Consider the following 24,635-nt stretch of genomic DNA (forward strand, 5'->3'; position numbering starts at 1 on the left):
ATTTCCTTTCCCAGGACCTTCCGACAGGTAGACTGTTAGAAGCTTAAGACTGAGTGATCTTCACAGATGGCTCTCTTATCAACAAGCTTCCTGTGCCACCCTCTAACCAAATGATGGGGCAAAGAGATGAAGAGCTAGCAGGCTACCTCAGAAAGGCTGTCGACCAAAGATGGCACGGACAAAGAGTCATAACACTACCCAGGATGAGGCAGCCTTTGCTTAAGAAACAAGTCCCTCTCAATTTTTCCCATGTGCATGTAGTACAGATTACATAAGGCAGTTGTATGCTAATACAGAAATTATTAAAAACATTCTTCTTGAGGTTTGACAATGCAACAGTAGATATGTATCTACTACATATTTGTTAGTCAAAAAAGTATGTTTCAAATAATCAATTGGTATTCATTTAAAACACAATAATGGTCTTATTAAAGTTAAATTTAATACATGCTGTATTTGGAAGTAATTTCTTTACCACCACATAGAAACTTCTCCAGCTGTCCTTTTTTGTTGCATTGTTGACATTCAGTGGCGAATTAGAAAAATCTCGTGATGAAAATGCCCTATGGCTAGACATGTGTGGTTGTTTTCAATTCAAACTCAGTATTGATGGTCTCCCTCCTATATCTCCCATTTTCCCAAATAGATGAGTAAATTGTAAGTAGAAACCAGTTTATCTTCAAAAATTTGGGGGTAGGCTAGGGACTGCCTAATTTGGAAATGTGAAGAACAGGATTCTTAGCAAGTACATGTAAACAAATAAGTAGTCTTAATTTCCCACACTTTCTCCACAGCTACCATAAAAAATTGTTTCTTCTTTACCTTTTAAATTACTTACCTCTAATTTTTCTATCTTTCAAATTTTGAGTTTCCTTTGCAGAAGTATTTCTTACTAATAACATTAAATGGAGCAGGAAAAAAAGCTATTACAGGAGAGAAAAGGATCACCTGAGTTGGAGCACAGAGAAAAAACTCCATCTTCATTTCCACTAAAAATGGAATATTTAATGCTGTCTTGTATTGGGTCAGGAGCAACAGCTTTCACAGTCACAATAGAAGTACCTGTAAAAATTAGTTAAAAAAAAAGAAAGAAAGAACTTTAGGAAAAGAGAATTTCAGGAAAAAACAAGAACAAACACTGGGTATTTATTATTTGCCTACTACCTTTTCATTTGTTCATTCATTCAGTAATTAGTCATTGAGTGTCTTCAAATAAGCGAGATCCCATGCTAAGTACAGGAGACAGAGTGACAAATAAGCTAGGAAAAATCTCTATCTTACAGTGATTATGAACTAAAGGAAGCAGACAGATAATAAACCATTAAGCAAATACATAATCAAAGTAGATTTCAGATGTGCTAAGTTCCCTGGAAGAAAAAAACCCAATGTAATGTGATAGAAAACACACTTTTATGGAGGGAGGGCAACATAACATTTCAAGTTATAGGGAACAAACTGATTACCAGCATGAAAGAAGAATTAGCAAGCACAGATAGACGCAATGACATAATTGGTGTGATGAGATCTGGGATTTCACTGGAAGGTTCTCAAGAATCCATTCTGGCCTCAAGTTAGCACTTTTGTTGTCCTCGTGTAATATCTCATGCCATTTGCTGTTCACCTCTGTTTTATTTTCTATCCTGGTTCCCATTTGTCTTCCTCCTTTAACTGCCTGTCCTTTTAAATTATTTTTTTATTTAATCAACTTTATTGAAGTCATATTTACATACAATAATACACACATGTTTTAAGCATACAGTTATATATGTATACAGTTTTAACAGCTATATACACCTGTGTAACCACCATCAGAATCAAGATGTAGAATATTTCCATCACTCCAAAAAATTCCCTCTTGACTTTTTGCAATCAGTTTTCTCTTAGTTCTGGTCCTGGGCAATTACTGATTTACTTTCTGTTTGTTTTGCCTCTAAAATTTTATACACATAAAAATTATACAGTATCTCTCTTTTGATCAGCGTTGTCTTTTAGGAATCCAAACATGTGTTATTCTGTGTTTTAAGAGCACATTACATTTTTATTGTAGAGTGTATTCTACTGAATGGACATACCATAGTGTGTTGATCCACTTTTCCACAGATGGACATTTGGATTGTTTTCAGTTTAGGGCTATTATGAATAAAGCTGCTATGGGCATCCATGTAATAGTGTTTGTGTGGACACATGTTTTCATTCCTGTTGGGGAAACACCTAGTGTGAGTGTGTGTTTAACTTTATAAAAAACTGCCAAGCTATTTTCCAAAGTGCGGCTATGCCATGTTACATTCCTGCTAGCAACACATGAGAATTCTGGCTGCTCCATATTCCCTGGTATTGTCAGTCTTTTTAATATTGGTCACTCTAGTGGATGTGTGGTAGGTATCTCACCATGGTTTTAATTTTAATTTCCCTGATGTCTGATGATATTGTGAATCTTTTCATGTGTTTGTGGTCATTTTCACTCTTTTTTAAGATTCATCTTTGTTCTTTGGTTCTTGTTCTTTATTTACCCTCAACTTCCGGGAAACTTTTTCATAGTTCTTTACTAGTCCTAATTGTCTTATCTTTGGCCCATAACTTACAGCATCTAATTTGGATGCCCACTCTGGCAGTGTCCCCTGCCTCTCCTCTTACTTTCACGCTCCCTGGCAGGATGTCATCTGTTGGCCAAGATAGCAAGTGGGAGATGGGAAAGCAGTGGGCCCTTCAAGAGGCCCTCTGACTGCTGAGTGTGTAGCAATGGGAGCCTGATTTAGGATGATGTCAGCAAGGCACAAGTGGAAAAGTAAAAAGAAGCATTTGATAACACAAATGTTTCATGATGTCAGAGATGAGAACAGAGCAGGGATCATTAACTCAGATGCCTTTGGGTAAAAGTAAGAAGTCTGGACCAAAAAAAGAGCCAGTTGGCTGGAGGAAGTCAGAGACCATCTGATGTGCCTAAATACTCAGCTTCAACACACCACTGCCAGTAGGGGAGGGAAGCAGGCTTTAGGATGTTTGAAATTCTGGCCTTTTTAAGAGAAGCTCAACAATTCATATTTAATTTCACAAGAAATATCCCTTTTTGTGAATGTCAGAAAATAATTTAATTTAGGGGAAAAACTAAGCCATCATATGGGTCAAACAAAACACAGCTGTGGCCTGAGTCTGCTCATTTACCATCCCTGATAGAGAAGACGAATCTCTCCTTTTTGTTATCAGCCTTTCTAGCACTTAGATTATGGTACTTATTTGTCATCCATGGACTTGTACTGAACATACCCATGGACCGGTCTTATCTTTCCACTAAATTGGACTAAATTCAGTGAAAGCACGGAAGGTTTCCTATCTATCTGTTCTATATATTTGTGCAACTCTAGATTAGTTTTGCTTCTAAAATTTCATAGGCTTGAAAAACCACAAAGTGGCTGCCTTCTTATGCTTACACGCCTTTTTGAGAATCAGTCACATTGTTCTTTATATCAAAAGTTTATTCCTTTGTAAATAGTGGGTGCTCATTAAATATGAGAAGAAAGAGGTAACAGAGGGGATGGAGGAAGAAAGAGACGGAGATGCTCACTGAAGTGTTCTAGCCTTAAAGGCTCGAAGAACGCCTCTCTACCTACACAGCCCTTCTAAACAGGCAGCAATTATTTAAAAAAAAAAATCTGGAGTGCCTGGGTGGTGCAGTAAGTTAAGCCTCTGACTCTTGATTTCAGCTCAGGTCTGTTAGGGTGGTGAGATCAAGCCCCACATAGGGATCCATGCTCAGCTCAGGGTCTGCTTGAATTTCTCTCACCCTCTTCCTCTGCCCATCCTCACTGGGCTCTCTCTTTCTCTTTCTCTCTCACTGAAATAAATAAATAACTCTTTAAAAAATTAATTAAATAAATTTAAAAATCACTGCTATAATACACTATCTGAGAGTGGGATTTGCAGCAATTAAAGAAAAAAAATCATAACACCTATTCAAGACCTCTGCTGGGCTTCCACATTGACTTCTACTGTGCAGGCCCCAAGGAATAAGCTTGAAAACCATCTTGTACAGGTTACAGTAAAAAAAAAAAAAAATCCCTAAGCCAGGACAAATCAATAGATACTTTTTTTCCTGGATACTTAAAAGGTTTTCACTAAAAAGAAGAGAAGAAAGAAAAGGCACTGGAATAAATGCTATTTTCTCTAGGAGCCTTTTCAACACAACATGCAAAGACCAATGCAATGATCACATACGAAAGGAAACAAGTATGTGGTATTGTTCACAAAACCAAAAAAGCATAAAATAAAATTCATTATGGAGAAAGAACCAGAAAACCCAAACTGGATATATGACGCTCTCTAAAAAACGTTATGTTCAACACAAACTGTGACAAAGTTTTAAAATCATTTATTGAAGCTTCCAAATGGTGGTTCTTTTCAAGCCATTTTCAAAGTCATTTCGTGACAACATGAAGGATTTTAATTAATCATGGCAGAATCAGGTTGCTGCACATGTTCAGAATCTTTCAAGCTGCACTATAATCTAAGGCTTATTTTATTATATTTTAGGAAACATATTGTTGATAAAAAATGCCTTCCATTTTCAGCAGGAATATGCCTTTATAGTATGCAGGGTATTTTATCTTTAGTGCTCAATCACAATTCTGCGCTTCCTGATACAATTTCATTTTTAAACATAGGAAATTTTATTTCCACTGGCTTGTCAAATGTTCTCAAGAATGGCAGTAAGAAGATAAACAGCTATGCAGGCAAGATGTACCATCTTGCTGACAGCCTTTTCTCTGAAGCTTAGGATGTTTTAATTATATACCCGATTACAAAACAAAACATGGGCCTCACTTGAATGTAAAAAACAAGGATGAGCACAGAATTGTAAAAAAAGTATCACATATGGACTCCCTCATAAAAGGAATAATCTTATTTTTACTACAAATAAAGTATTAATGATATCAAATGAAATTTTAGTGCAGAAAGAATTCCATTCAAAATACTTTATATACTAAAGTCAGGAAAGAGCTGCAAATATTTATATATGTTCTTCCTCAGATGAAGTTTAAAATTAAGACTGCCCCCCAAAAGAGGAAATAACTAAAAGACCTTAAATCCTTCTATGTCTTGGCTTATCCATGCTAATTTTACTTAATTTACTTAATTTATTTTTTAAAGATTTATTTTTAAGTAATCTCTGTACCCAACATGGGACTGGAACCCACAAGATCAAGAGTTGCAGGCTCCACTGACTGAGCCAGCCAAACACCCCAGCTTTTTGTGTACATTTTATGTATGTATGTATGTATTTGAGAGAAAGAGAGAAAGAGAAAGCATGCTCACTGGGGGAGGAGCAGAAGAAGAGGGACAGAGAGAATTTCAAGCAGCCTGTCATGGGCTTGATCTGAGCATGGATCATGGAGCCTGTCCTGGGGCTTGAACTCACAGCCTTGAGATCCGGACCTGAGCTAAAATCAAAAGTCAGATGTTCAACCAACTGAGCCATCCAAGTGCTCCATGCACATTTTAGATGAAAGTCTGCCTCTGGGCATCTAGAGAAGATTTACAATTACTGGTCATTTCATACCAAGGTAGAAACGATAAAATGAAAACCAACACTGTACCTTTAATTCCCATGAGGCAAGTGAAATACAGAAAAATTTGCATTTTCAGCTTTTATGAATTTCACTATAAGTCTAATATGGCATCAAAAAGTATAATACAGGGACGCCTGGGTGGCTCAGTGGGTTAAGCCGCTGCCTTCGGCTCAGGTCATGATCTCAGGGTCCTGGGATCGAGTCCCGTATCGGACTCTCTGCTCAGCAGGGAGCCTGCTTCCCTCTCTCTCTCTCTCCTGCCTCTCCATCTACTTGTGATTTCTCTCTGTCAAATAAATAAATAAAATCTTTAAAAAAAAAAAGTATAATACATTCAATGTTCTTGTGTTTTTCTTCTTTACAATCAGTTAAAAAACTAATATCATCTATAGCAACAATGAACTACTTAACAGAATTATGTAATGGTTAATGTTCTGTGGCTAGAAAAATCAATATTCATGGATGTATTTAGGTAAAATAATAATACAAACATTTTATTCAGAGATGTTCATAGTAAGTACTTCTAGAGTTTTACTTTTGTCACTTCTAAGCAATGCAAGAATTTTCTTACTGATGACTGACTTGAGATCTTTTTAAATGTTTGGATGATTTTGAATTGTTCATTCTCTTTTAATCATCCAGCCACTGAAATGCTGAACATATTTCAGACCTTTAAGAAAGCTGGAAGTGAGATCAGCAAGATGGCTGATTGAACCCCAAAACCTCATCCCCTATAGAGAAACTGAATGAACAACAACAGTGTATGGTCCAAAAAGCTTTTATGAAAACTCCAAGCCAGAAGGGTGTGGTATGGTATATTTCTAGTGCTGAAAGAAAAAAACTTTCACCAAGAATACTATATCCAGCAAAACTGCCCTTCAGAGATGAGAGAGAAAGATCTTCTCAGATAAACAAAAGCTGAGAGAGTTTACCACTACTAAAGCTGCATGACTAGAAATGTTAATTAAAAGCTTCCAGTTGAGATGAATGGGCACTGGACAGCAAGGTGAAAGCATATGAATATACAAAGCTCTCTGGTAAAGGTAAATATATAGACATATACCGAATCTCATAAAACTGTAATAGTGGTGCATATATCACTTTTAATTCTGGTGTAAAATTTAAGAGATAAAAGCATAAAAAACTATAACTATAAAACTATTTGACTGGAGGGGTGCCTGGGTGGCTCAGTGGGTTAAGCCGCTGCCTTTGGCTCAGGTCATGATCTCAGGGTCCTGGGATCGAGTCCCGCATCGGACTCTCTGCTCAGCAGGGAGCCTGCTTCCTCCTCTTCCTCTCTGCCTGCCTCTCTGCCTACTTATGATCTCTTTCTGTCAAATAAATAAATAAAATCTTTAAAAAAAACTATTTGATTGGATAAAAATATAAAAATATGTATTTATGAAATCAGTAACATAAGGTGGGAAGGAGAAGTAAAGGGCCAGATTTTTTTTTTGGATATGATTAAAGTTAAGTTGCTACTAGTTTAAAACACTGTTAAAACTGTAAGATGTATTATGTAACCCCCATGGTAACCACAAAGAAAAATATCTGTAGAAGAAACACAAAAGGAAATAAGGGACTCAAAATGTGTCACTACAAAAAAAAAACAAAACAAAAAAAACAAAACACCATTGAAACACAAGGGAAGGCAGCAAGAGAAGAGAAGAAGAACAAAATGAAAAACATACAGAAAATACTTCAAAAATGGCAGTACCAAGTCCTTCCCTATCAGTAATTTTTAAAAAATGTAAGTGGATGAAACTCTCCCATCAAGAAGCATGGAACAGCTGAATGGATTAATAAAAACAAGATCCAAGTATATGCTCCTCCCTAGAAACACACTCTAGACATCCAGATGGATATAGGCTGCAGGAGGAAAGACTGAAGGAGACAGTCCATGCAAATAGGAGCCAAGGGCAGTAAGGGTGGTTATACTTAATATCAGACTAAATAGAAGAATGTTACATAAAAAGTTCTATTCACCAGGAAGATACAGCAACTACAAATATATATGTGCCTAACAGCACAGCAACTAAATATGTGAAGAAAACTGACAGAATTGAAGGAAGAAACAGACAGTGACACAATAACAGTAGAAAATTTCAATACTTCACTTTGAATAATGGATAGAGAAACCAGATAGATCAGTAAGGAAACGGAGGACTTGAATAACATCATAGACTAACTGGACCTAAGAGACATAGACAGAACCGTCCAGCCAACAACAGCAGAATAATCATTCCCAAGTATTACACATTCCCATATACACACTCAAGAGCACATGGAATATTCTCCAGGACAGATCACATGTTAGGGCACAGCACTAGTTTTAACAACTTTAAGAATATTAAAATCGTACCAAGAAACATTATGATGGAATGAAAGTAGAAAGGAAAACTGGACTATTCATAAATATAAGGAAATTAAATAGCATACTCTTGAGCAATTAGTAGGCCAAGGAAGAACGCTAAAGGGTAATTAGATAATATTGTGAGACAAATGAAACAAAAGCACAACATACCAAACATGGGCTGTAGCAAAAGCAAGACCAAGAGGGAATTTTATAGCAATAAATGTCTACACTACAAAAAGAAGAAAGAGGGGCACCTGCATGGCTCAGTTGGTTAAGCAGCCAACTCTTGATTTCTGGTCAGGTCATGATCTTAGGGTCCTGGGATCCGCTGGCATCAGGCTCTGTGCTCAGCGGGGAGTCTGACTAAGACTTCTCTATCTCTTCCTCTCTCCTCTGCCCCTTTCTTCCTCCCCCACCCTTAAATAAATCTTTAAAAAGAAGAAGAAAAAGAAAAAGAAGAAGAAGAGAGACTGCAAATAAACATCCTAACTTTACAACTCAAGGAACTAGAAAAAGGAACAAACTAAAAGCAAACTGGGCAGAAAGAAATAAATAATGAATATTAGAACAGAAATAAGTGGAATGGGGCACCTGAGTGGCTCAGTCGTTTGGCGACTGCCTTTGATTCAGGTCATGAATCCAGGGTCCTGGGATGGAGCCCCACATCAGGCTCCCTGCTGAGCAGGAAACCTGCTTCCTCCTTTCCCACTCCTCCTAACTGTGTTCCCTCTCTCGCTGTGTCTCTCTCTGTCAAATAAATAAGAAATACGTGGAATAGAGAGTAAAGAACAAGACAAAAATTAAAAAAAAACTTGTTTAGTTTTTTAAAAGTTTTTTTAAAAACTTTAGTTTTTTAAAAAGACTTTATTTATTGATTTGAGAAAGAAAGAGATCATGAGCGTGTGCTCACCCTTGAGCATGAAGAGAGGGGAGGGGCATAAGGAGAGGGAGAGGGAGAAGCTTACTCCCCGCTGAGCAGGGAGCCTGACATGGGGTTCCATCCCAGGACCCTGAGGTCATGACCTGAGCCAAAGGCAGATGCTTAACTGACTGACACACCCAGGTGCCCTGAAACTAAAAGTCAGCAAAATTGACAAATCTTTAGCCTGGACAAAAAAAGTAAGAAGACTCAAGTAATAAAAATCAGAAATGGAAAAGAAGATATTACAAATGATGCCACAGAAACAAACGGTATCATAAGAGACTACTATGAACAATGATACACCAACAAATAAGATAGCCTGGGAGAAAAGAATACATTTCTAGAAACACACATGCTATCAAAATTGAGTCTAAAGAAAGAAAAAAATTCTGAAGAGATTTATAACTAGTAAGGAAATTGAATCAATAATCAAAAACTTCTCTATAAAGAGGACCAGATGGCTTCACTGATGAATTCTACAAACCATTTAAAGAATAATTAACACAAGTCTTTCTCAAACTCTTCCAAAAAATTGAAGATAACCCTTGCAAACATATTTTATGAGGCCAGCATTATTCTGATACCAAAACCAGAAATACCATGAGGAAACTACAGAGTAATATCCCCGATGAATCTAGAAGACAAGATATTCAATACAATTTAGCAAACTGGATGCAACAGCACATTAAAAGGATCGTATATCATAACAATGTGGGATTTATCCCTGGGAAGTGACGATGGTTCAATGTATAAAAATCAATGTGATACACCACCTTAGCAGAATAAAGAATAAAAATCACATGATCATCTGAATACATGCAGAAAAAGCATTTGGCAAAGTTCAACACACTCATGATAAACACACTCGATAAACTAGGAACATAAAGAAATTACCATATGTAATAAAGGCCATAGATGCAAAACCCATAACTCTAACATCCTATTCAACAGTGAAATCCAAAAGCTTTTCAACCAGGAATAAGGCAAGAATGCCCACTCTTACCACTTCTAAACAACATAGTACTGAAAGTCCTAGCTAGAGAAATCAAGCTTTGAAATTAAAAGCATCAAAATTGGAAAAAAAAAATAAAATGGTTAGTGACATGATCTTATATATAGAAAACCCTATAGATTACACGTGCATGCACACACACAGAATTGATGAATGAATTTAGCAAAATTGTAGAATACAAAATCACCACACAAAAATCAGCTGTGTTTCTATGCACTAACAGTGCATGATCTGAAAAAGAAATTAGGAAAACAATCCCATTTATAGTAGCATGAAAAAAAATAGGATAAACTTAACCAAGGAGGCAAAAGTCTTGTTCACTAAAAACTACAAAATATTGCTAAAATAAATTATAGAAGACACAAATAAAGGGGAAAATATTCTGTGTTCATGGAATGTAAGACTTATTGTTCATGGAGTACAAGACTTACTATGAACAAAACAATCTACAGAATCAATGTAATCCATATCAAAATACCAACAGTATTTTTTACAGAAATAGAAAACAAGAATTTTAAAATATGTATGGAATCTTAAATTACTCCAAATAGCCAAAACACTCTTGAGGGGGAAAAAAAAAAAGCTACAGGTTTCACATTTACTAACTTGAGCCATACAGAGATATGGCAATCAAAACAGTGTGGCACTGATACAAAGACAGATACATAGAGACCAATGGAACAGAACAGAGATCCCAGGAAAAAACCCCTCATCTGTATTTTCAAATGATCTTGGCAAAGGTGCCAAAGCTACACAATGGGGATAGGTCAGTCTCTTTAACAAATGGTATCAGATATCCACATTCAAAAGAATGTATTTGGACCTCTACCTTAACAGATATTCAAAAATTAGGTCAAAATGGATTAAAAATCGAAGCGTAACACATGAAACTGTAAATCTTCTAGAAGATTTAGGGGGAATGCTTCCTGCCATTAGATTTGGCAATGATTTCTTGGATATGAGAGTAAAAATACAGGCAACCAAAACAAAAATAGATGAATGGGACAACATCAAAATGAAAAGCTACTACATAACAAAAGAAACAATCAACAGAGTAAAAGGCAACCTTGGAAAGGGAGAAAATATCTGCAAACCCTCTAAGTGGTAGTGAGTTAATCTCCAAAATACATAAAGCATTTCTTCAACCTATGAGCAAAAAAAAAAAAAAAAAAAATCTCTTTCATGAACAAAGGACTTGAGTAGACATTTCCCCAAAGATAACATAAAAATGACCAACAGGTTTTTCAAAAGATGGTCAACATCACTGATCATCAGGGAAATGCAAATCAGAATCACAATGAGTATCACCTCATACCAGTTAGGATGGCTGCTATAGAACAAAAACAAAAACCAGAAAATAACAAGTGTTGGTGAAGATATGAGGAAACTGGAATCCCTGGACACTCTTGGTGGTTTTACGAAATGGTGTAGCCACTATGGAACACAGTATAAATGTTTCTCTAAAAATTAAAAGTAGAGCTGTCCTATGATCCAGAAATCCCACTGGATGTATATCCAGAGAACTGAAAGCAGGATCTCAAAGAGATGTCTGCACACCCATGTTCACTGCAATGTTATTTACCCAAGAGATAGAAACAACCTAAATGTCCTTCGATGGAGGAGTAGATAAAGAAATGTATAATACACATACAGTGAAGTATTATTCAGCCTTTAAAAAGAAGGAAATAAAACCAGACAAGGATCCCACCAAAAAAGAGAGCTATAGACCAATATCCTTGATGAACACAGATGCGAAAATTCTCACCAAAATACTAGCCTATAGGATTCAACAGTACATTAAAAGGATTATTCACCATGACCAAGTGGGATTTATTCCAGGGCTGCAAGGTTGGTTCAACATCCGCAAATCAGTCAATGTGATAGAACACATCAATAAAAGAAAGAACAAGAACCATATGATACTCTCAATAGATGCTGAAAAAGCATTTGACAAAGTACAGCATCCCTTCCTGATCAAAACTCTTCAAAGTGTAGGGATAGAGGGCACATACCTCAATATCATCAAAGCCATCTATGAACAACCCACTGCAAATATCATTCTCAATGGAGAAAAACTGAAAGCTTTTCCGCTAAGGTCAGGAACATGGCAGGGATATCCATTATCACCACTGCTATTCAACATAGTACTAGAGGTCCTAGCCTCAGCAATCAGACAACAAAAGGAAATTAAAGGCATCCAAATTGGCAAAGAAGAAGTCAAATTATCACTCTTCGCAGATGATATGATACTATATGTGGAAAACCCAAAAGACTCCACTCCAAAACTGCTAGAACTTATACAGGAATTCAGTAAAGTGTCAGGATATAAAATCAATGCACAGAAATCAGTTGCATTTCTCTACACCAACAACAAGACAGAAGAAAGAGAAATTAAGGAGTCAATCCCATTTACAATTGCACCCAAAACCATAAGATACCTAGGAATAAACCTAACCAAAGAGACACAGAATCTATACTCAGAAAACTATAAAGTACTCATGAAAGAAATCGAGGAAGACACAAAGAAATGGAAAAATGTTCCATGCTCCTGGATTGGAAGAATAAATATTGTGAAAATGTCTATGCTACCTAAAGCAATCTACACATTTAATGCAATTCCTATCAAAATACCATCCATCTTTTTCAAAGAAATGGAACAAATAATTCTAAAATTTATAGGGAACCAGAAAAGACCTCGAATAGCCAAAGGGATATTGAGAAAGAAAGCCAAAGTTGATGGCATCACAATTCCGGACTTCAAGCTCTATTACAAAGCTGTCATCATCAAGACAGCATGGTACTGGCACAAAAACAGACACATAGATCAATGGAACAGAATAGAGAGCCCAGAAATAGACCCTCAACTCTACAGTCAACTAATCTTCGACAAAGCAGGAAAGAATGTCCAATGGAAAAAAGACAGCCTCTTCAATAAATGGTGCTGGGAAAATTGGACAGCCACATGCAGAAAAATGAAATTGGACCATTTCCTTACACCACACACAAAAATAGACTCAAAATGGATGAAGAACCTCAATGTGCGAAAGGAATCCATCAAAATCCTTGAGGAGAACACAGGCAGCAACCTCTTTGACCTCAGCCGCAGCAACATCTTCCTAGGAACATCGCCAAAGGCAAGGGAAGCAAGGGCAAAAATGAACTATTGGGATTTCATCAAGATCAAAAGCTTTTGCACAGCAAAGGAAACAGTTAACAAAATCAAAAGACAACTGACAGAATGGGAGAAGATATTTGCAAATGACATATCAGATAAAGGATTAGTGTCCAGAATCTATAAAGAACTTAGCAAACTCAACACCCAAAGAACAAATAATCCAATCAAGAAATGGGCAGAGGACATGAACAGACATTTCTGCAAAGAAGACATCCAGATGGCCAACAGACACATGAAAAAGTGCTCCATATCACTCTGCATCGGGGAAATACAAATCAAAACCACAATGAGATATCACCTCACACCAGTCAGAATGGCTAAAATCAACAAGTCAGGAAATGACAGATGCTGGCGAGGATGTGGAGAAAGGGGAACCCTCCTACACTGTTGGTGGGAATGCAAGCTGGTGCAGCCACTCTGGAAAACAGCATGGAGGTTCCTCAAAATGTTGAAAATAGAACTGCCCTATGACCCAGCAATTGCACTATTGGGTATTTACCCTAAAGCTACAAACGTAGTGATCCAAAGGGGCACTTGCACCCGAATGTTTATAGCAGCAATGTCCACAATAGCCAAACTATGGAAAGAACCTAGATGTCCATCAACAGATGAATGGATCAAGAAGATGTGGTATATATAAACAATGGAATACTATGCAGCCATCAAAAGAAATGAAATCTTGCCATTTGCGACAACATGGATGGAACTAGAGCGTATCATGCTTAGCAAAATAAGTCAAGCAGAGAAAGACAACTATCATATGATCTCCCTGATATGAGGAAGTGGTGATGCAACATGGGGGCTTAAGTGGGTAGGAGAAGAATAAATGAAACAAGATGGGATTGGGAGGAAGACAAACCATAAGTGACTCTTAATCTCAGAAAACAAACTGAGGGTTGCTGGAGGGAGGGGGTTTGGGAGAAGGGGGTGGGATTATGGACATTGGGGATGGTATGTGCTTTGGTGAGTGCTGTGAAGTGTGTAAACCTGGTGATTCACAGACCTGTACCCCTGGGGATAAAAATATATGTTTATATAAAAAATAATTAAAATTAAAAAAAATGTTTATAAAAAATAAAAGAAAAAAAAAGAAGGAAATAAAAAAAAAAAAAAGGAAATCCTGGGGCACATGGGTGGCTCAGTTGGTTGAATGACCAGCTCTTGGTTTTGGTTCAGGTCAGGATCTCAGGGACTTGGGCTCCACCCTCAGTGGGGAGTCTGCTTCAGATTCCCTCCCTTTCCCTCCATCCTTCTCCCCTACCCCCCCAGCGTACTCACTTTTTCTTAATTAAATAAATCTTTTTTAAAGGAAGGTAATCCTGTCATAGGCACTGAGGAGCCTTGATTTCATAAATAAACCAGTCACAAAAAGACAAATACTTTATGACTCCACTTAGATGAGTTATCTAAAGTATCCATACCATTAGAAGCTGAAAGTAGAATGGCAGTTGTTTGGGGCTGGAAGCGTTGAAATGATCTGCTGTCCAATGAGTAGAGCGTTTTAGTTTTAAAAGATGAAAATGTTCTAGAAACCCATTGCACAACAATGGGCCTACCATTATCACTATTGTACTGTTCACTTAAAAATGGTTATTTACAATGGTGAATTTTGTTATGTGTTCCTTACCACAAATTAAAAAGAAAAAGGAAGTTGATTTTTCCTTCCCACCTTCCCATCATCAAAAAATGACTGAACATATGTTACTAAAGCTTTCCAAAAATTCACCCTTGGGATGAGACAAAGCATGAAAAATCTCAAAACAAATAATTTTCCATAATTTGTGAATAGATGAAAACCATGTTTTAAATAACATAAATGGTATGCAATCTTGAACACATTTGCTTTTGTGAACACCTAAGGAAATAATAGAGGAAGCAATACAACATGCTTATTGACCTTTTATGAGCTTTAGGAAAAGAGAGATATGGAAGAAAACCAATATAGAATTAATACATGAAATGAGAAGTAAACAAAATTAAGTCTGAAATGTATTTTTAGATGGATTACAGATTTTAGTGGCCAAATTTTTTAAAAAAGAGGATTATCTATAAACGGATTGAATCCTTTGAAATGCACTCACAGCAACTTAGAGAAAAGCAGGTGCTAAAGTGATCCCTTGATATTCCTACTATCTCTTTAATTTTGTGATTTTACAGAAGACTATATTTAAAGACTGAGCTTGAGAATTTTCAGTGTTGCTTCAATATTGGATCAGACTCCAGATCTTGTCTGTGGACCCCATGCTGCTAGTCTCCCCTCATTTGCCAGTGATTCCCTGTCTCGTCTGTATCCCTAGGTTGATAACCAGACTTCACATTTCCTTCATTTTCAAGAGATATCCTTTTTCTTTGCAGCTCTCAAGCCAGCCAGAATCCAGAGGCTGCCTGTGTCCAGAAAGAAAGGTTGCACAATTTTTCTATGCGAGTGATTCTTGACTTCAGTTATTAGATATCTGGCATATTTCTAGTTACTTCAAGAAACAATCCAAATGTCTCCCAAAAAATCTTAAAAAATATGCTTTACTTAGATTAAAGAGATGCCTGTTAAGATGTTTTTAGTTGCCACATAATGAGTACAGTACTAAACTATTTAAATGATTCCATTTGACTGTGGCAGCTTTAGGAAGATGTACTGCTGTCCTCGTAATACATAAATCTGAAACCAAGTTTCAACATCCAGAAATAATAGATGCTAATTGAAAACAAAAAAGGAAATAGAGGAAATCCTGATATTTTTACATGTTTTATTCTGCTTTACTAAAAGATAAATGACATTTCTTGGTAAACTTTACAGTGCTATCAATCACAAACATCCGAATCTCTCCCAGCTTTCGAAAAAAGAACAAAATGCCGCTCTGATCTTCAGGACTCTTCAAGCCATTGCCACATTCCTTGGTCACCCTTCATGGCCCAGCTTTGTGAAAACAGACTGAGTTCTCCACTCCTCCCCGCCCCAATTTGCTCTGCACTTCCCTGTACTTTGGCTTCTAAAATAAAAGTTCTAGACACTTCATTCTCCCTACTGTTCCCCATCCTCTCCAAAGTTACTAAATTTTATTTGGCTGCACACAGTTTCTGGAAACAGCCACAGTTAACTCTGGAGAGCATTTAGGTGGTCTCAGCTCCTGGTTTCTATTCTTGGCCAAATCCTGAACTGTTTTACCAGAGCAAACTTGTTCTCCAGACTTTCCTTTCTGGACTATCCCAGCTCCTGATGTGGCTAGTTGTGTCATTTTCTTTTATTATCTTATCCTTTTTATTTGATGCATAGACTTAATTTTTTAAGAAGTACCTTCTTCTCTACCATGTTCTTATCTCCTCATGCCAAGATGACATCCTTAGACTACCTCAGGCAACACTCCTCAACTCCAAGGGTGAGAGGTTCTTTGAGTACTGGGTGACAGCCCATCATCTCATGCACTTCCCCTTTGGGGACAGGCCTCTGACAGAGCTAGCTGTCACATTTCTGTCCATATCTCATCTAATCTCTACTGGCAATTAGCAATTGTTGACCACCACTTCCTGCTTCTTGAATGAGTCGCTTTCCTGTCCAACACTACCCTCCCAGGAATTATCAGTGGTGCCCCTGCCAGCCCCCCAACCTCAGTCTCTTGGTAGATACATTACTTCAACCCCTGTAAAATATTGCCATTACTTTGGATTTCTTCTAGGCCTTCTGTCTAGCCCTTCCCTTGGCCTGTGTGCGTAATTATGTGGAAGTTTCCACCAATTCACAATGTCTGGTATATCTTCAAAAATCTCATTTAATTGGTTGGGGTTGTGGATGTCTAGGTAGTAGTAATTTTTAAAAGCTCCCCAGGTGTCTCTATGGTGATTTACCACATGGATTACCACAGCACCCTCCTAACTCAGATCTCTCCCCAGGCCTTCACCAGACCTCCAAAGTCAGCTAGATATAAAAGCTGTTTTGTCACTCTTTTGGTAATTTAAAGGCCATCAACATCACACTGGAAAGCTCACAAGAGCCTCTACAACTGTTTAGGATTAACAAGCAACTATCTGATTATGAGCTTGGCTTCCTGTGTCCTTTGTTCTACAAAGAAAGACCAGATCATCCTGGCATAACTATTGTAATCCACTTGGCAATCATAGTTCTTCATATACAGAAAAACTGACATTCTGACCTATGTATCAGACTCTTTATTATTTGTTAGTGTGTCCCAACCCTGGGGGAAGAACTCCCTGGCCTGTTAATAAAATGAGGTCTTGAACCTATAATGGCTTAGGCCCAGGTATAAGACGGGTTAACTTGCAAAGATGAAAGCTGCCTTACAAAGCACTTATCTTTTTTTTTTTAATTTGTTTTATTTATTTTAGAGAGAGACAGAGAGAGCATGAGAGAAGGGGCAGAGGGAGAGGGAGAGAGTCTCAAGCCGACTCCCAGCTGAGCATGGAGCCCACTGCAGGCTCAATCTCAGGATCCTGAGATCATGACCTGAGCCAAAACCAAGAGTCAAGTCTTAACCAACTGAGCCATGCAGGACCCCAAGATGTTTCTCTCCATCTGAGACAGGCTAACCCCTTCTAAGGTATTCTTTTCTGTCTCCTCCAGAGCTATCTTAGTGGGAGGACAGGTGAGGAAATTCCACTCTGTTTGTAAACAGCTGGCTAGATAGCACTCACACCAACAAGTTTCATTCAAAATATGAGACTGGCCTTAAATAAAATAATGAAAATGGGATGACAGGTAATATTTACTTCTCTTTTTTTTCATGATCATAAAAATGTATATGTTGGCCCCTGTTCCAAAGTTCTGGATGACATAAATTATGGGAATTCTTCCCACAACTTCCACAGTTATGGGAAATTTGTCACCTTAAAAAGTACAATTATTATCTTGTGTGGAGTCAGAACTGAGCAGAAGGAAATAATGGGGATTTAAACACTGCAAGTATTTCACTGTTTTATAGAATAGTTATGTAATAACTAATTGCTCTGGTAGGAATTTGTACCCAGTGAACCTGAGAGAATTCAATGAAGGATTTGAGACAGAGGAGGATAGCAGTAAGAACAATAAAAACAATGACAAGCAGTGTATGGCCTCATTTAATCCTTATAGTAGCCCTGTGAGGAAATCATTATCCTGTCCACTTTATAGGAGGAGAAAGAGAGCTGGTTCACTGTGAGTGTGACCCACTCAGCTACACTAACTTCTCTCACACAATCTGCCACATCCATGTGCCTGGCTTACCGAGTAAGAGCCCAAATTTACTGGATCAGTTGCAAGAGGGCCAGAAGAAGGGGTTGTCCGCTGAACCACCAAGATTAGATTTGTATATGATAACAAAATTAAATAAACATAATTGACTAGTTAGAATGCCCCCATGGGTCATCGTGTTTTAATTTTATTTCAACATTTTTAAGGTGTGAGCATTTACTTTCAACTACAGTAATTAATAATGTCATTTTAATAATGACAAGTCTTAACCAACTGAGCCATGCAGGTACCCCAAGATGTTTCTCTCCACACCATTAATAATGTCATTTTTCTCCCTCATGGGAACTAAAAGAAATACATGGAGTTGTAAATAGTCCTCACTGGAGACTGTGACTGCTGATTCAGCGTCATCATCGGAGCACTGAAAGTAAAACAAGAAATAAATGCTGGCTTCTAGAAGGTTCATTTAAATTGTTTAATGGATTGAAACACCACAGACAATGAAGTGGTTTATTTTTCCCTTCAAAAAATTCAGGGCGGTTCAATTTCCTCTCACCTGGGTCAAAGAGGAACAGACGCAAGAGTAAAGAGAGGGGAATCACTTGGCTTTCAACTCTCTTCCCCATTGCTGTAGAGGCAGCCTCTCTCTTGGAGGCAAAAGGTATCTGGGAGAGTGACTCTGGGTGAGTAAGTGAACACATCATCACCAGCTCTCAAAGAGATTTCACCTATCAAAGAGCTGTTTTTCAAACAGGAACTATACACTGAGCTAGTTATCATTTTAACAGTTGATGTGAAGTTTAGCATTGTCAGTTGATGAATACAATGTCTGTTCTTTTTTAAGACTTTTATTTACTTATTTGTCAGAAAGAGAAAGACCGTGTGCAAGCAGGGGGAGTGCCAGGCAGAGGGAGAGGGAGAAGCAAACTCCCCACTAAGCAGGGAGCCATACATGGGGTTTGATCTCAGGACCCCAGGATCATGACCTGAGCTGAAGGCAGAGGCTTAATTAACTGAGTGCCCCAGGTACCCCCAGATGAATGCAATGTTAATCAAGACTCAAACCTGTGACCTTTCCAAGAAAGAAATTTAAACAAATATAAATACATCCGAGTTACTTATTTTAACTTTTCGTTTTCTTAAAAGAATATTTAAATGTTAAAATTAGTTTGGGGTGATGAAAATATATGATAATACAAAAAATAATTCATTCATGATGTCAAGTGATATCTAGTGGTAAGATATTTGAGTAACCCACAGAAAATTTAAACTTCCAATAAGCACATGTTTTTTCATTTGAAAATAAATTTAGGGGTGCCTGGGTGGCTCATTCGTTAAGAGTCTGACTTTGGCTCAGGTCATGATCTGGCTCCCTGCTTACTGGGAAGTTTGCTTCTCTTTCTCCCCTCTTCCTACTGCATGCACTCTCTCTCTCCCTTGCTCGCTCTCTCTCTCAAATAAATAAATCTTTTTTAAAAAGTTTAAAACTGAAGACATCTGTGGGAGGAAATAATCCTGGAAGCTATAAAATTATTAAATAATTTATATCAAGGCCATTCAAGCACTAATCAATGGGTTTACAGTCTTTTAAAACCACTGGAATTTAAAAGCAAAACAAAACAAAACACCTTTTGATGTCTATACGATCTGGCAGTCTGAACTGAATTTGGGTCTAGGTGAAGCTTTGGCCTGCTTGAAATGTCCATCAATATGTTACACACCTTGTTAGTGTTTTTCACAGGAGGTTAGGAAACCTTGCTGAACCAGGTGTAGGTTAGTGGCATCTAATCAAATTCAACAGCCTACTTAACTGTCATCTTTTCCTTCTCTTTCTCCTTCCTGTTTGATGCAAAGTTGAGTTTTTCTCTCAGTGTAGACTTTATGACTTCATAAAGTCATAGTTAACTCTTCTCAGCAAGGTCCCAACCCGTTGCTTCAGATGTCTTGAAATATACCTACCTGAATGTTTATGAATTCCATATACTCATAATACAACCACAAGTATTTCTAGTTGTCTTAATGTATAAGATTTAATATCTAGATTTTTAGAGCCTTAAGTGTTATTAAAAAGTAACAGTTAAATTTAATTCAATAATTCTAAATACAAGAGGATTAAGAAGGACAGCTCTTATTGGAGGTGAAAGAAAAAAGTGATGTGGACAGCAGGATGAAGGCTTCCTATCCATTAATTCATTAGCTTTCCTGACTGTAGCTCAAACAGGAGGCACACCTTCAGAGGTGAGAAAGTAATTTGTTCTTCACTGTCTTCTGCACTCACTTTTTATCTCAGACTAGGTTACTCTTAACCATATTGATTAATCCAGTAGTGATGGTTGCAAGTACAATGAAGGTGTGCAGATTTGATGAGACACTGCCTGAGTGAGGGGCAAGATGCTAAAATCAAGGTCATTTCCTGCCATAAGGGTCACCTCCTATCAATAGAGTGAACCTATGACATACCAATGAACAGCACATGGCAAAAATGAAAACAGGTGCAAATCTTACACTCCCACAGTAGTTTTTATTAGTGTGATTTTAATTCATTCCTGAATTCAACCACAAATGTTATACTTGCTAATCCATAACTTAATTTCATATTGAAATGTTTTCTCTGGGGTGCTTTAGATATTGACTCTTATTTAGGTTTAATTCTGCAAACAAGTTGATTCTGGGTGAGTTGAGAAAGAATCTTCTAGCACTTAGAGAAAGCCCAGGCATGTTACTTGATATTTAGAAATATCATTCACTAACATCACAAAGTGTGATAACAATGATGACATCCAGACTCATTCTTTTGAGGAGTAATATACTTAATGCCTATTACTCGGCTGAATTTATACTGGATGTGAACATTCAATGGTAGTGGTTGGAAACCATATTATGTGAAGGACAACTGAATGATTTAAAGAAGGGGAAACTACGTTAAGTCAAAGTCCCCCAGGTGGTCTGTTAGTCCTTGGACCTCCCTTCCTATTATTCTTGCCCTTGCTTACTCTGGTCCCGTCACACAGTCCTCTTTGTTGTTTACTGAACAAACCAGGAAAGCTACTACTACATTTTCTCTCTTTTTATTTTAAATACTCTACCTCCAAATATACTGTCTCCTCTCTTGAGGTCTTTGCCCAAATGCGCCCGCTCCATGATGCCCGCCCTTACCTACTATTTAAAACTGCAATTTGCCCCTCACTCCAGACCTCCCAATTCCTTCTTCCCTTGCTCAGCTTTTTCTTTACTCAATGGCTCTTGTCACCATCTAAATACACTATAGTTATTTATCAGGTTCATTGACACTGTCCGTCCATCCCTGCTACTCAAGGACAAGTTCACCAATATATCCCAGTAGAAAAGTACCTGGTACTGGATACTCATTTAAAAAAAAAATGCTTCAGGGGTGCCTGGGTGGCTCGGTGGATTAGGGTCTCTGCCTTCGGCTTGGGTCATGATCTTAGGGTCCTGGGATCGAGCCCCATGTTGGGCTCTCCGCTTAGTGGGGAGCCTGCTTCCCTTCCTCTCTCTCTCTGCCTGCCTGTCTGCCTACTTGTGATCTCTGTCAAATAAATAAAACCTTAAATAAATTAATTAATTAAAAAAATAAAAATGCCTCATGGAAAGAGCAAATAAAATATCTGGAAAGTGACTGTGTAGAGCAGTGGAATGTTCCAGAGGGCAGAACTAGATTTATGGAGAGACGGAAAGGATGCAGAGCGAGGTTCCACATACGAATGACTTCCCAAGTGAAGAGATTTTCCAATGTTGCCCTGAAGTCAAATCACCTGCAGAGTTTGTTAGAAACAATTCTTGGACTTCAGACCTAATGACGCAGAACCTTCATGAGAGAGTCTTGGACTTCAGACCTAATGACGCAGAACCTTCATGAGAGAGAGTTACAAATCATTTGCTTCACACGCAATTTCAAGAACCCCCTTCTAAACTCTCAGTCACCAAAATATTCAAGGAGAGATGGAAAGACTGAATATCAAAGATGTTTAGAGAAATGTTCATATTTGTACTGCAGACGGAAGGCTGGGCTCAAAGATTCTGTAATTTTTTAAAGATTTTATTTATTTATTTGACGTGAGTGTGGGAGAGAGAGGAGAAGCAGGAGAAGAAGCAGAGGAAGCGAGGGAAGTAGCCTGAGCAAGGAGCCTAATGTGGGACTCAATTCCAGGACTTGAGCTGAAGGCAGACACTTAACTGACTGAGCCACCCCAGCATCCCAAAATTCTACAATTTTATCAGATCAATTTCAAGATTGATGAAGGTACTGTATTTTGCACTATACTATTTAGAAAACGTTAACTTTACTTTCCATCAGGCTCTGCTCCAGTGTTGGAATGTATGCCTCTTAAGAGTAATAGAAATATAGCTCTAGGGGGAAGGACTCAAGATGGCGGAGAGTAGCAGGCTGAGATTACTTCAGCTGGCCGGAGATCAGCTAGATAGCTTATCTAAAGATTGCAAACACCTGCAAATCCATCGGCAGATGGAAGAGAAGAAGAACAGCAATTCTGGAAACAGAAAAACAACCACTTTCTGAAAGGTAGGACTGGTGGAGAAGTGAATCCAAAGCGACGGGAAGATAGACACCGGGGGGATGGGCCGCCTCCCGGCAAGAGGCAGAGCAACGGAGCACAAAATCAGGACTTTTAAAAGTCTGTTCCGCTGAGGGTCATCGCTCCAGAGGCTAAACCGGGGCGAAGCCCACGCGAGGTCAGCGTGGCCTCAGGTCCCGCAGGGTCACAGAAGGATTGGGGGTATCTGAGTGTCACAGAGCTTGCGCGTATTGGAACAGGAAAGCCGGCTACAGAGACAGAGCCGACAGTAAGCTCGCAGCTCGGGGTTACCTTGAACCGGTTGCAGGCTCGGTGAGCTCGGAGCACGGCCGGAGGTCAGGCAGACGGGAGTAACTGGGCGCTGTTCTCTGAGGGCGCACTGAGGAGTGGGGTCCCGGGCTCTCGGCTCCTCCGGGCCAGAGACCAGGAGGCCGCCATTTGTATTTCTGTCCTCCAGAACTCTATGGAAAGCGCTCAGGGAACAAAAGCTCCTGAAAGCAAACCCGAGCGGATTACTCACCCCGGCCCCTGGTAAGGGCGGTGCAATTCTGCCTGGGGCAAAGACACTTGAGAATCACTACACCAGGCCCCTCCCCCAGAAGATCAAGAAGAAATCCAGCCAAGACCAAGTTCACCTACCAAGGAGTGCGGTTTCAATACCAAGGAGAGCAGCAGAATTCCAGAGGAGGAGAAAGGAAAGCACGGAACTCATGGCTTTCTCCCTGTGATGTTTTTTTCTTTTTTTTTTTTTCCCTGTGATTTTTTTTTTAGTCTTGGAGTTAATTTAATTTTTTTCTTTTTCATTTGTTTTCTCTTCTTCTGCTAAAATATTTTTTAAACTTTTACTTTTTCTTTTTTAAAGTTTTTAACTAGTTTATCTAATATATATATATATTTTTTCCTTTTTATATTGTTCTTTATTCGTTTTCCTTTTTTAAATTCTTTTCTTTTTTTTTCTTTTTTCTTTTTTTTTCTTTCTTTATTTTTGAACCTCTTTTTATCCCCTTTCTCCCCCCTCACGATTTGGGAACTCTTCTGATTTGGTTAAACCATATTTTCTTGGGGTTGTTGCCACACTTTTAGTATTTTACTTGCTCTTTCATATACTCTTATCTGGACAAAATGACAAGGCGGAAAATTTCACCACAAAAAAAAAAAAAAAAAAAAAAAAAAAAAAAAAAAAAAAAACAAGAGGCAGTACCAAAGGCTAGGGACCTAATCAATACAGACATTGGTAATATCTCAGATCTAGAGTTCAGAATGACAATTCTCAAGGTCCTAGCCAGGCTCGAAAAAGGCATGGAGGATATTAGAGAAACCCTCTTGGGAGATATAAAAGCCCTTTCTGGAGAAATAAAAAAACTAAAATCTAACCAAGTTGAAACCAAAAAAGCTATTAATGAAGTGCAATCAAAAATGGAAGCTCTCACTGCTAGGAAATATGAGGCAGAAGAAAGAATTAGTGATATAGAAGACCAAATGACAGAGAATAAAGAAGCTGAGCAAAAGAGGGACAAACATCTACTGGACCACTAGGGGAGAATTCGAGAGATAAGTGACACCATAAGACAAAACAACATTAGAATAATTGGGATTCCAGAAGAAGAAGAAAGAGAGAGGGGAGCAGAAGGTATATTGGAGAGAATTATTGGGGAGAATTTCCCCAATATGGCAAAGGGAACGAACATCAAAATTCAGGAGGTTCAGAGAACGCCCCTCAAAATCAATAAGAATAGGCCAACACTCCATCATCTTATAGTAAAATTTATAAGTCTTAGTGACAAAGAGAAAATTCTGAAAGCAGCCTGGGAAAAGAGGTCTGTAACATACAATGGTAAAAATATTAGATTGGCAGCTGACTTATCCACAGAGAC

General features: G+C 38.1%; 1 protein-coding gene across 2 annotated transcripts in view; it reads right to left on the bottom strand.

Annotated features, from left to right (window-relative positions):
- DCHS2 (dachsous cadherin-related 2) overlaps positions 1-24,635 on the bottom strand; it is a 256,876-nt gene that overhangs the window by 33,363 nt on the left and 198,878 nt on the right. For both annotated transcript variants that reach the window (XM_082727429.1, XM_082727428.1), the window contains one exon: positions 949-1,062. In XM_082727429.1, the coding sequence (XP_082583555.1) occupies positions 949-1,062 (114 nt within the window). The remainder of the gene's footprint in view (positions 1-948; positions 1,063-24,635) is intronic.

This window comes from Mustela nivalis, assembly GCF_964662115.1.
Source record: "Mustela nivalis genome assembly, chromosome: 4".
Classification (NCBI taxonomy): Eukaryota; Metazoa; Chordata; class Mammalia; order Carnivora; family Mustelidae; genus Mustela; species Mustela nivalis.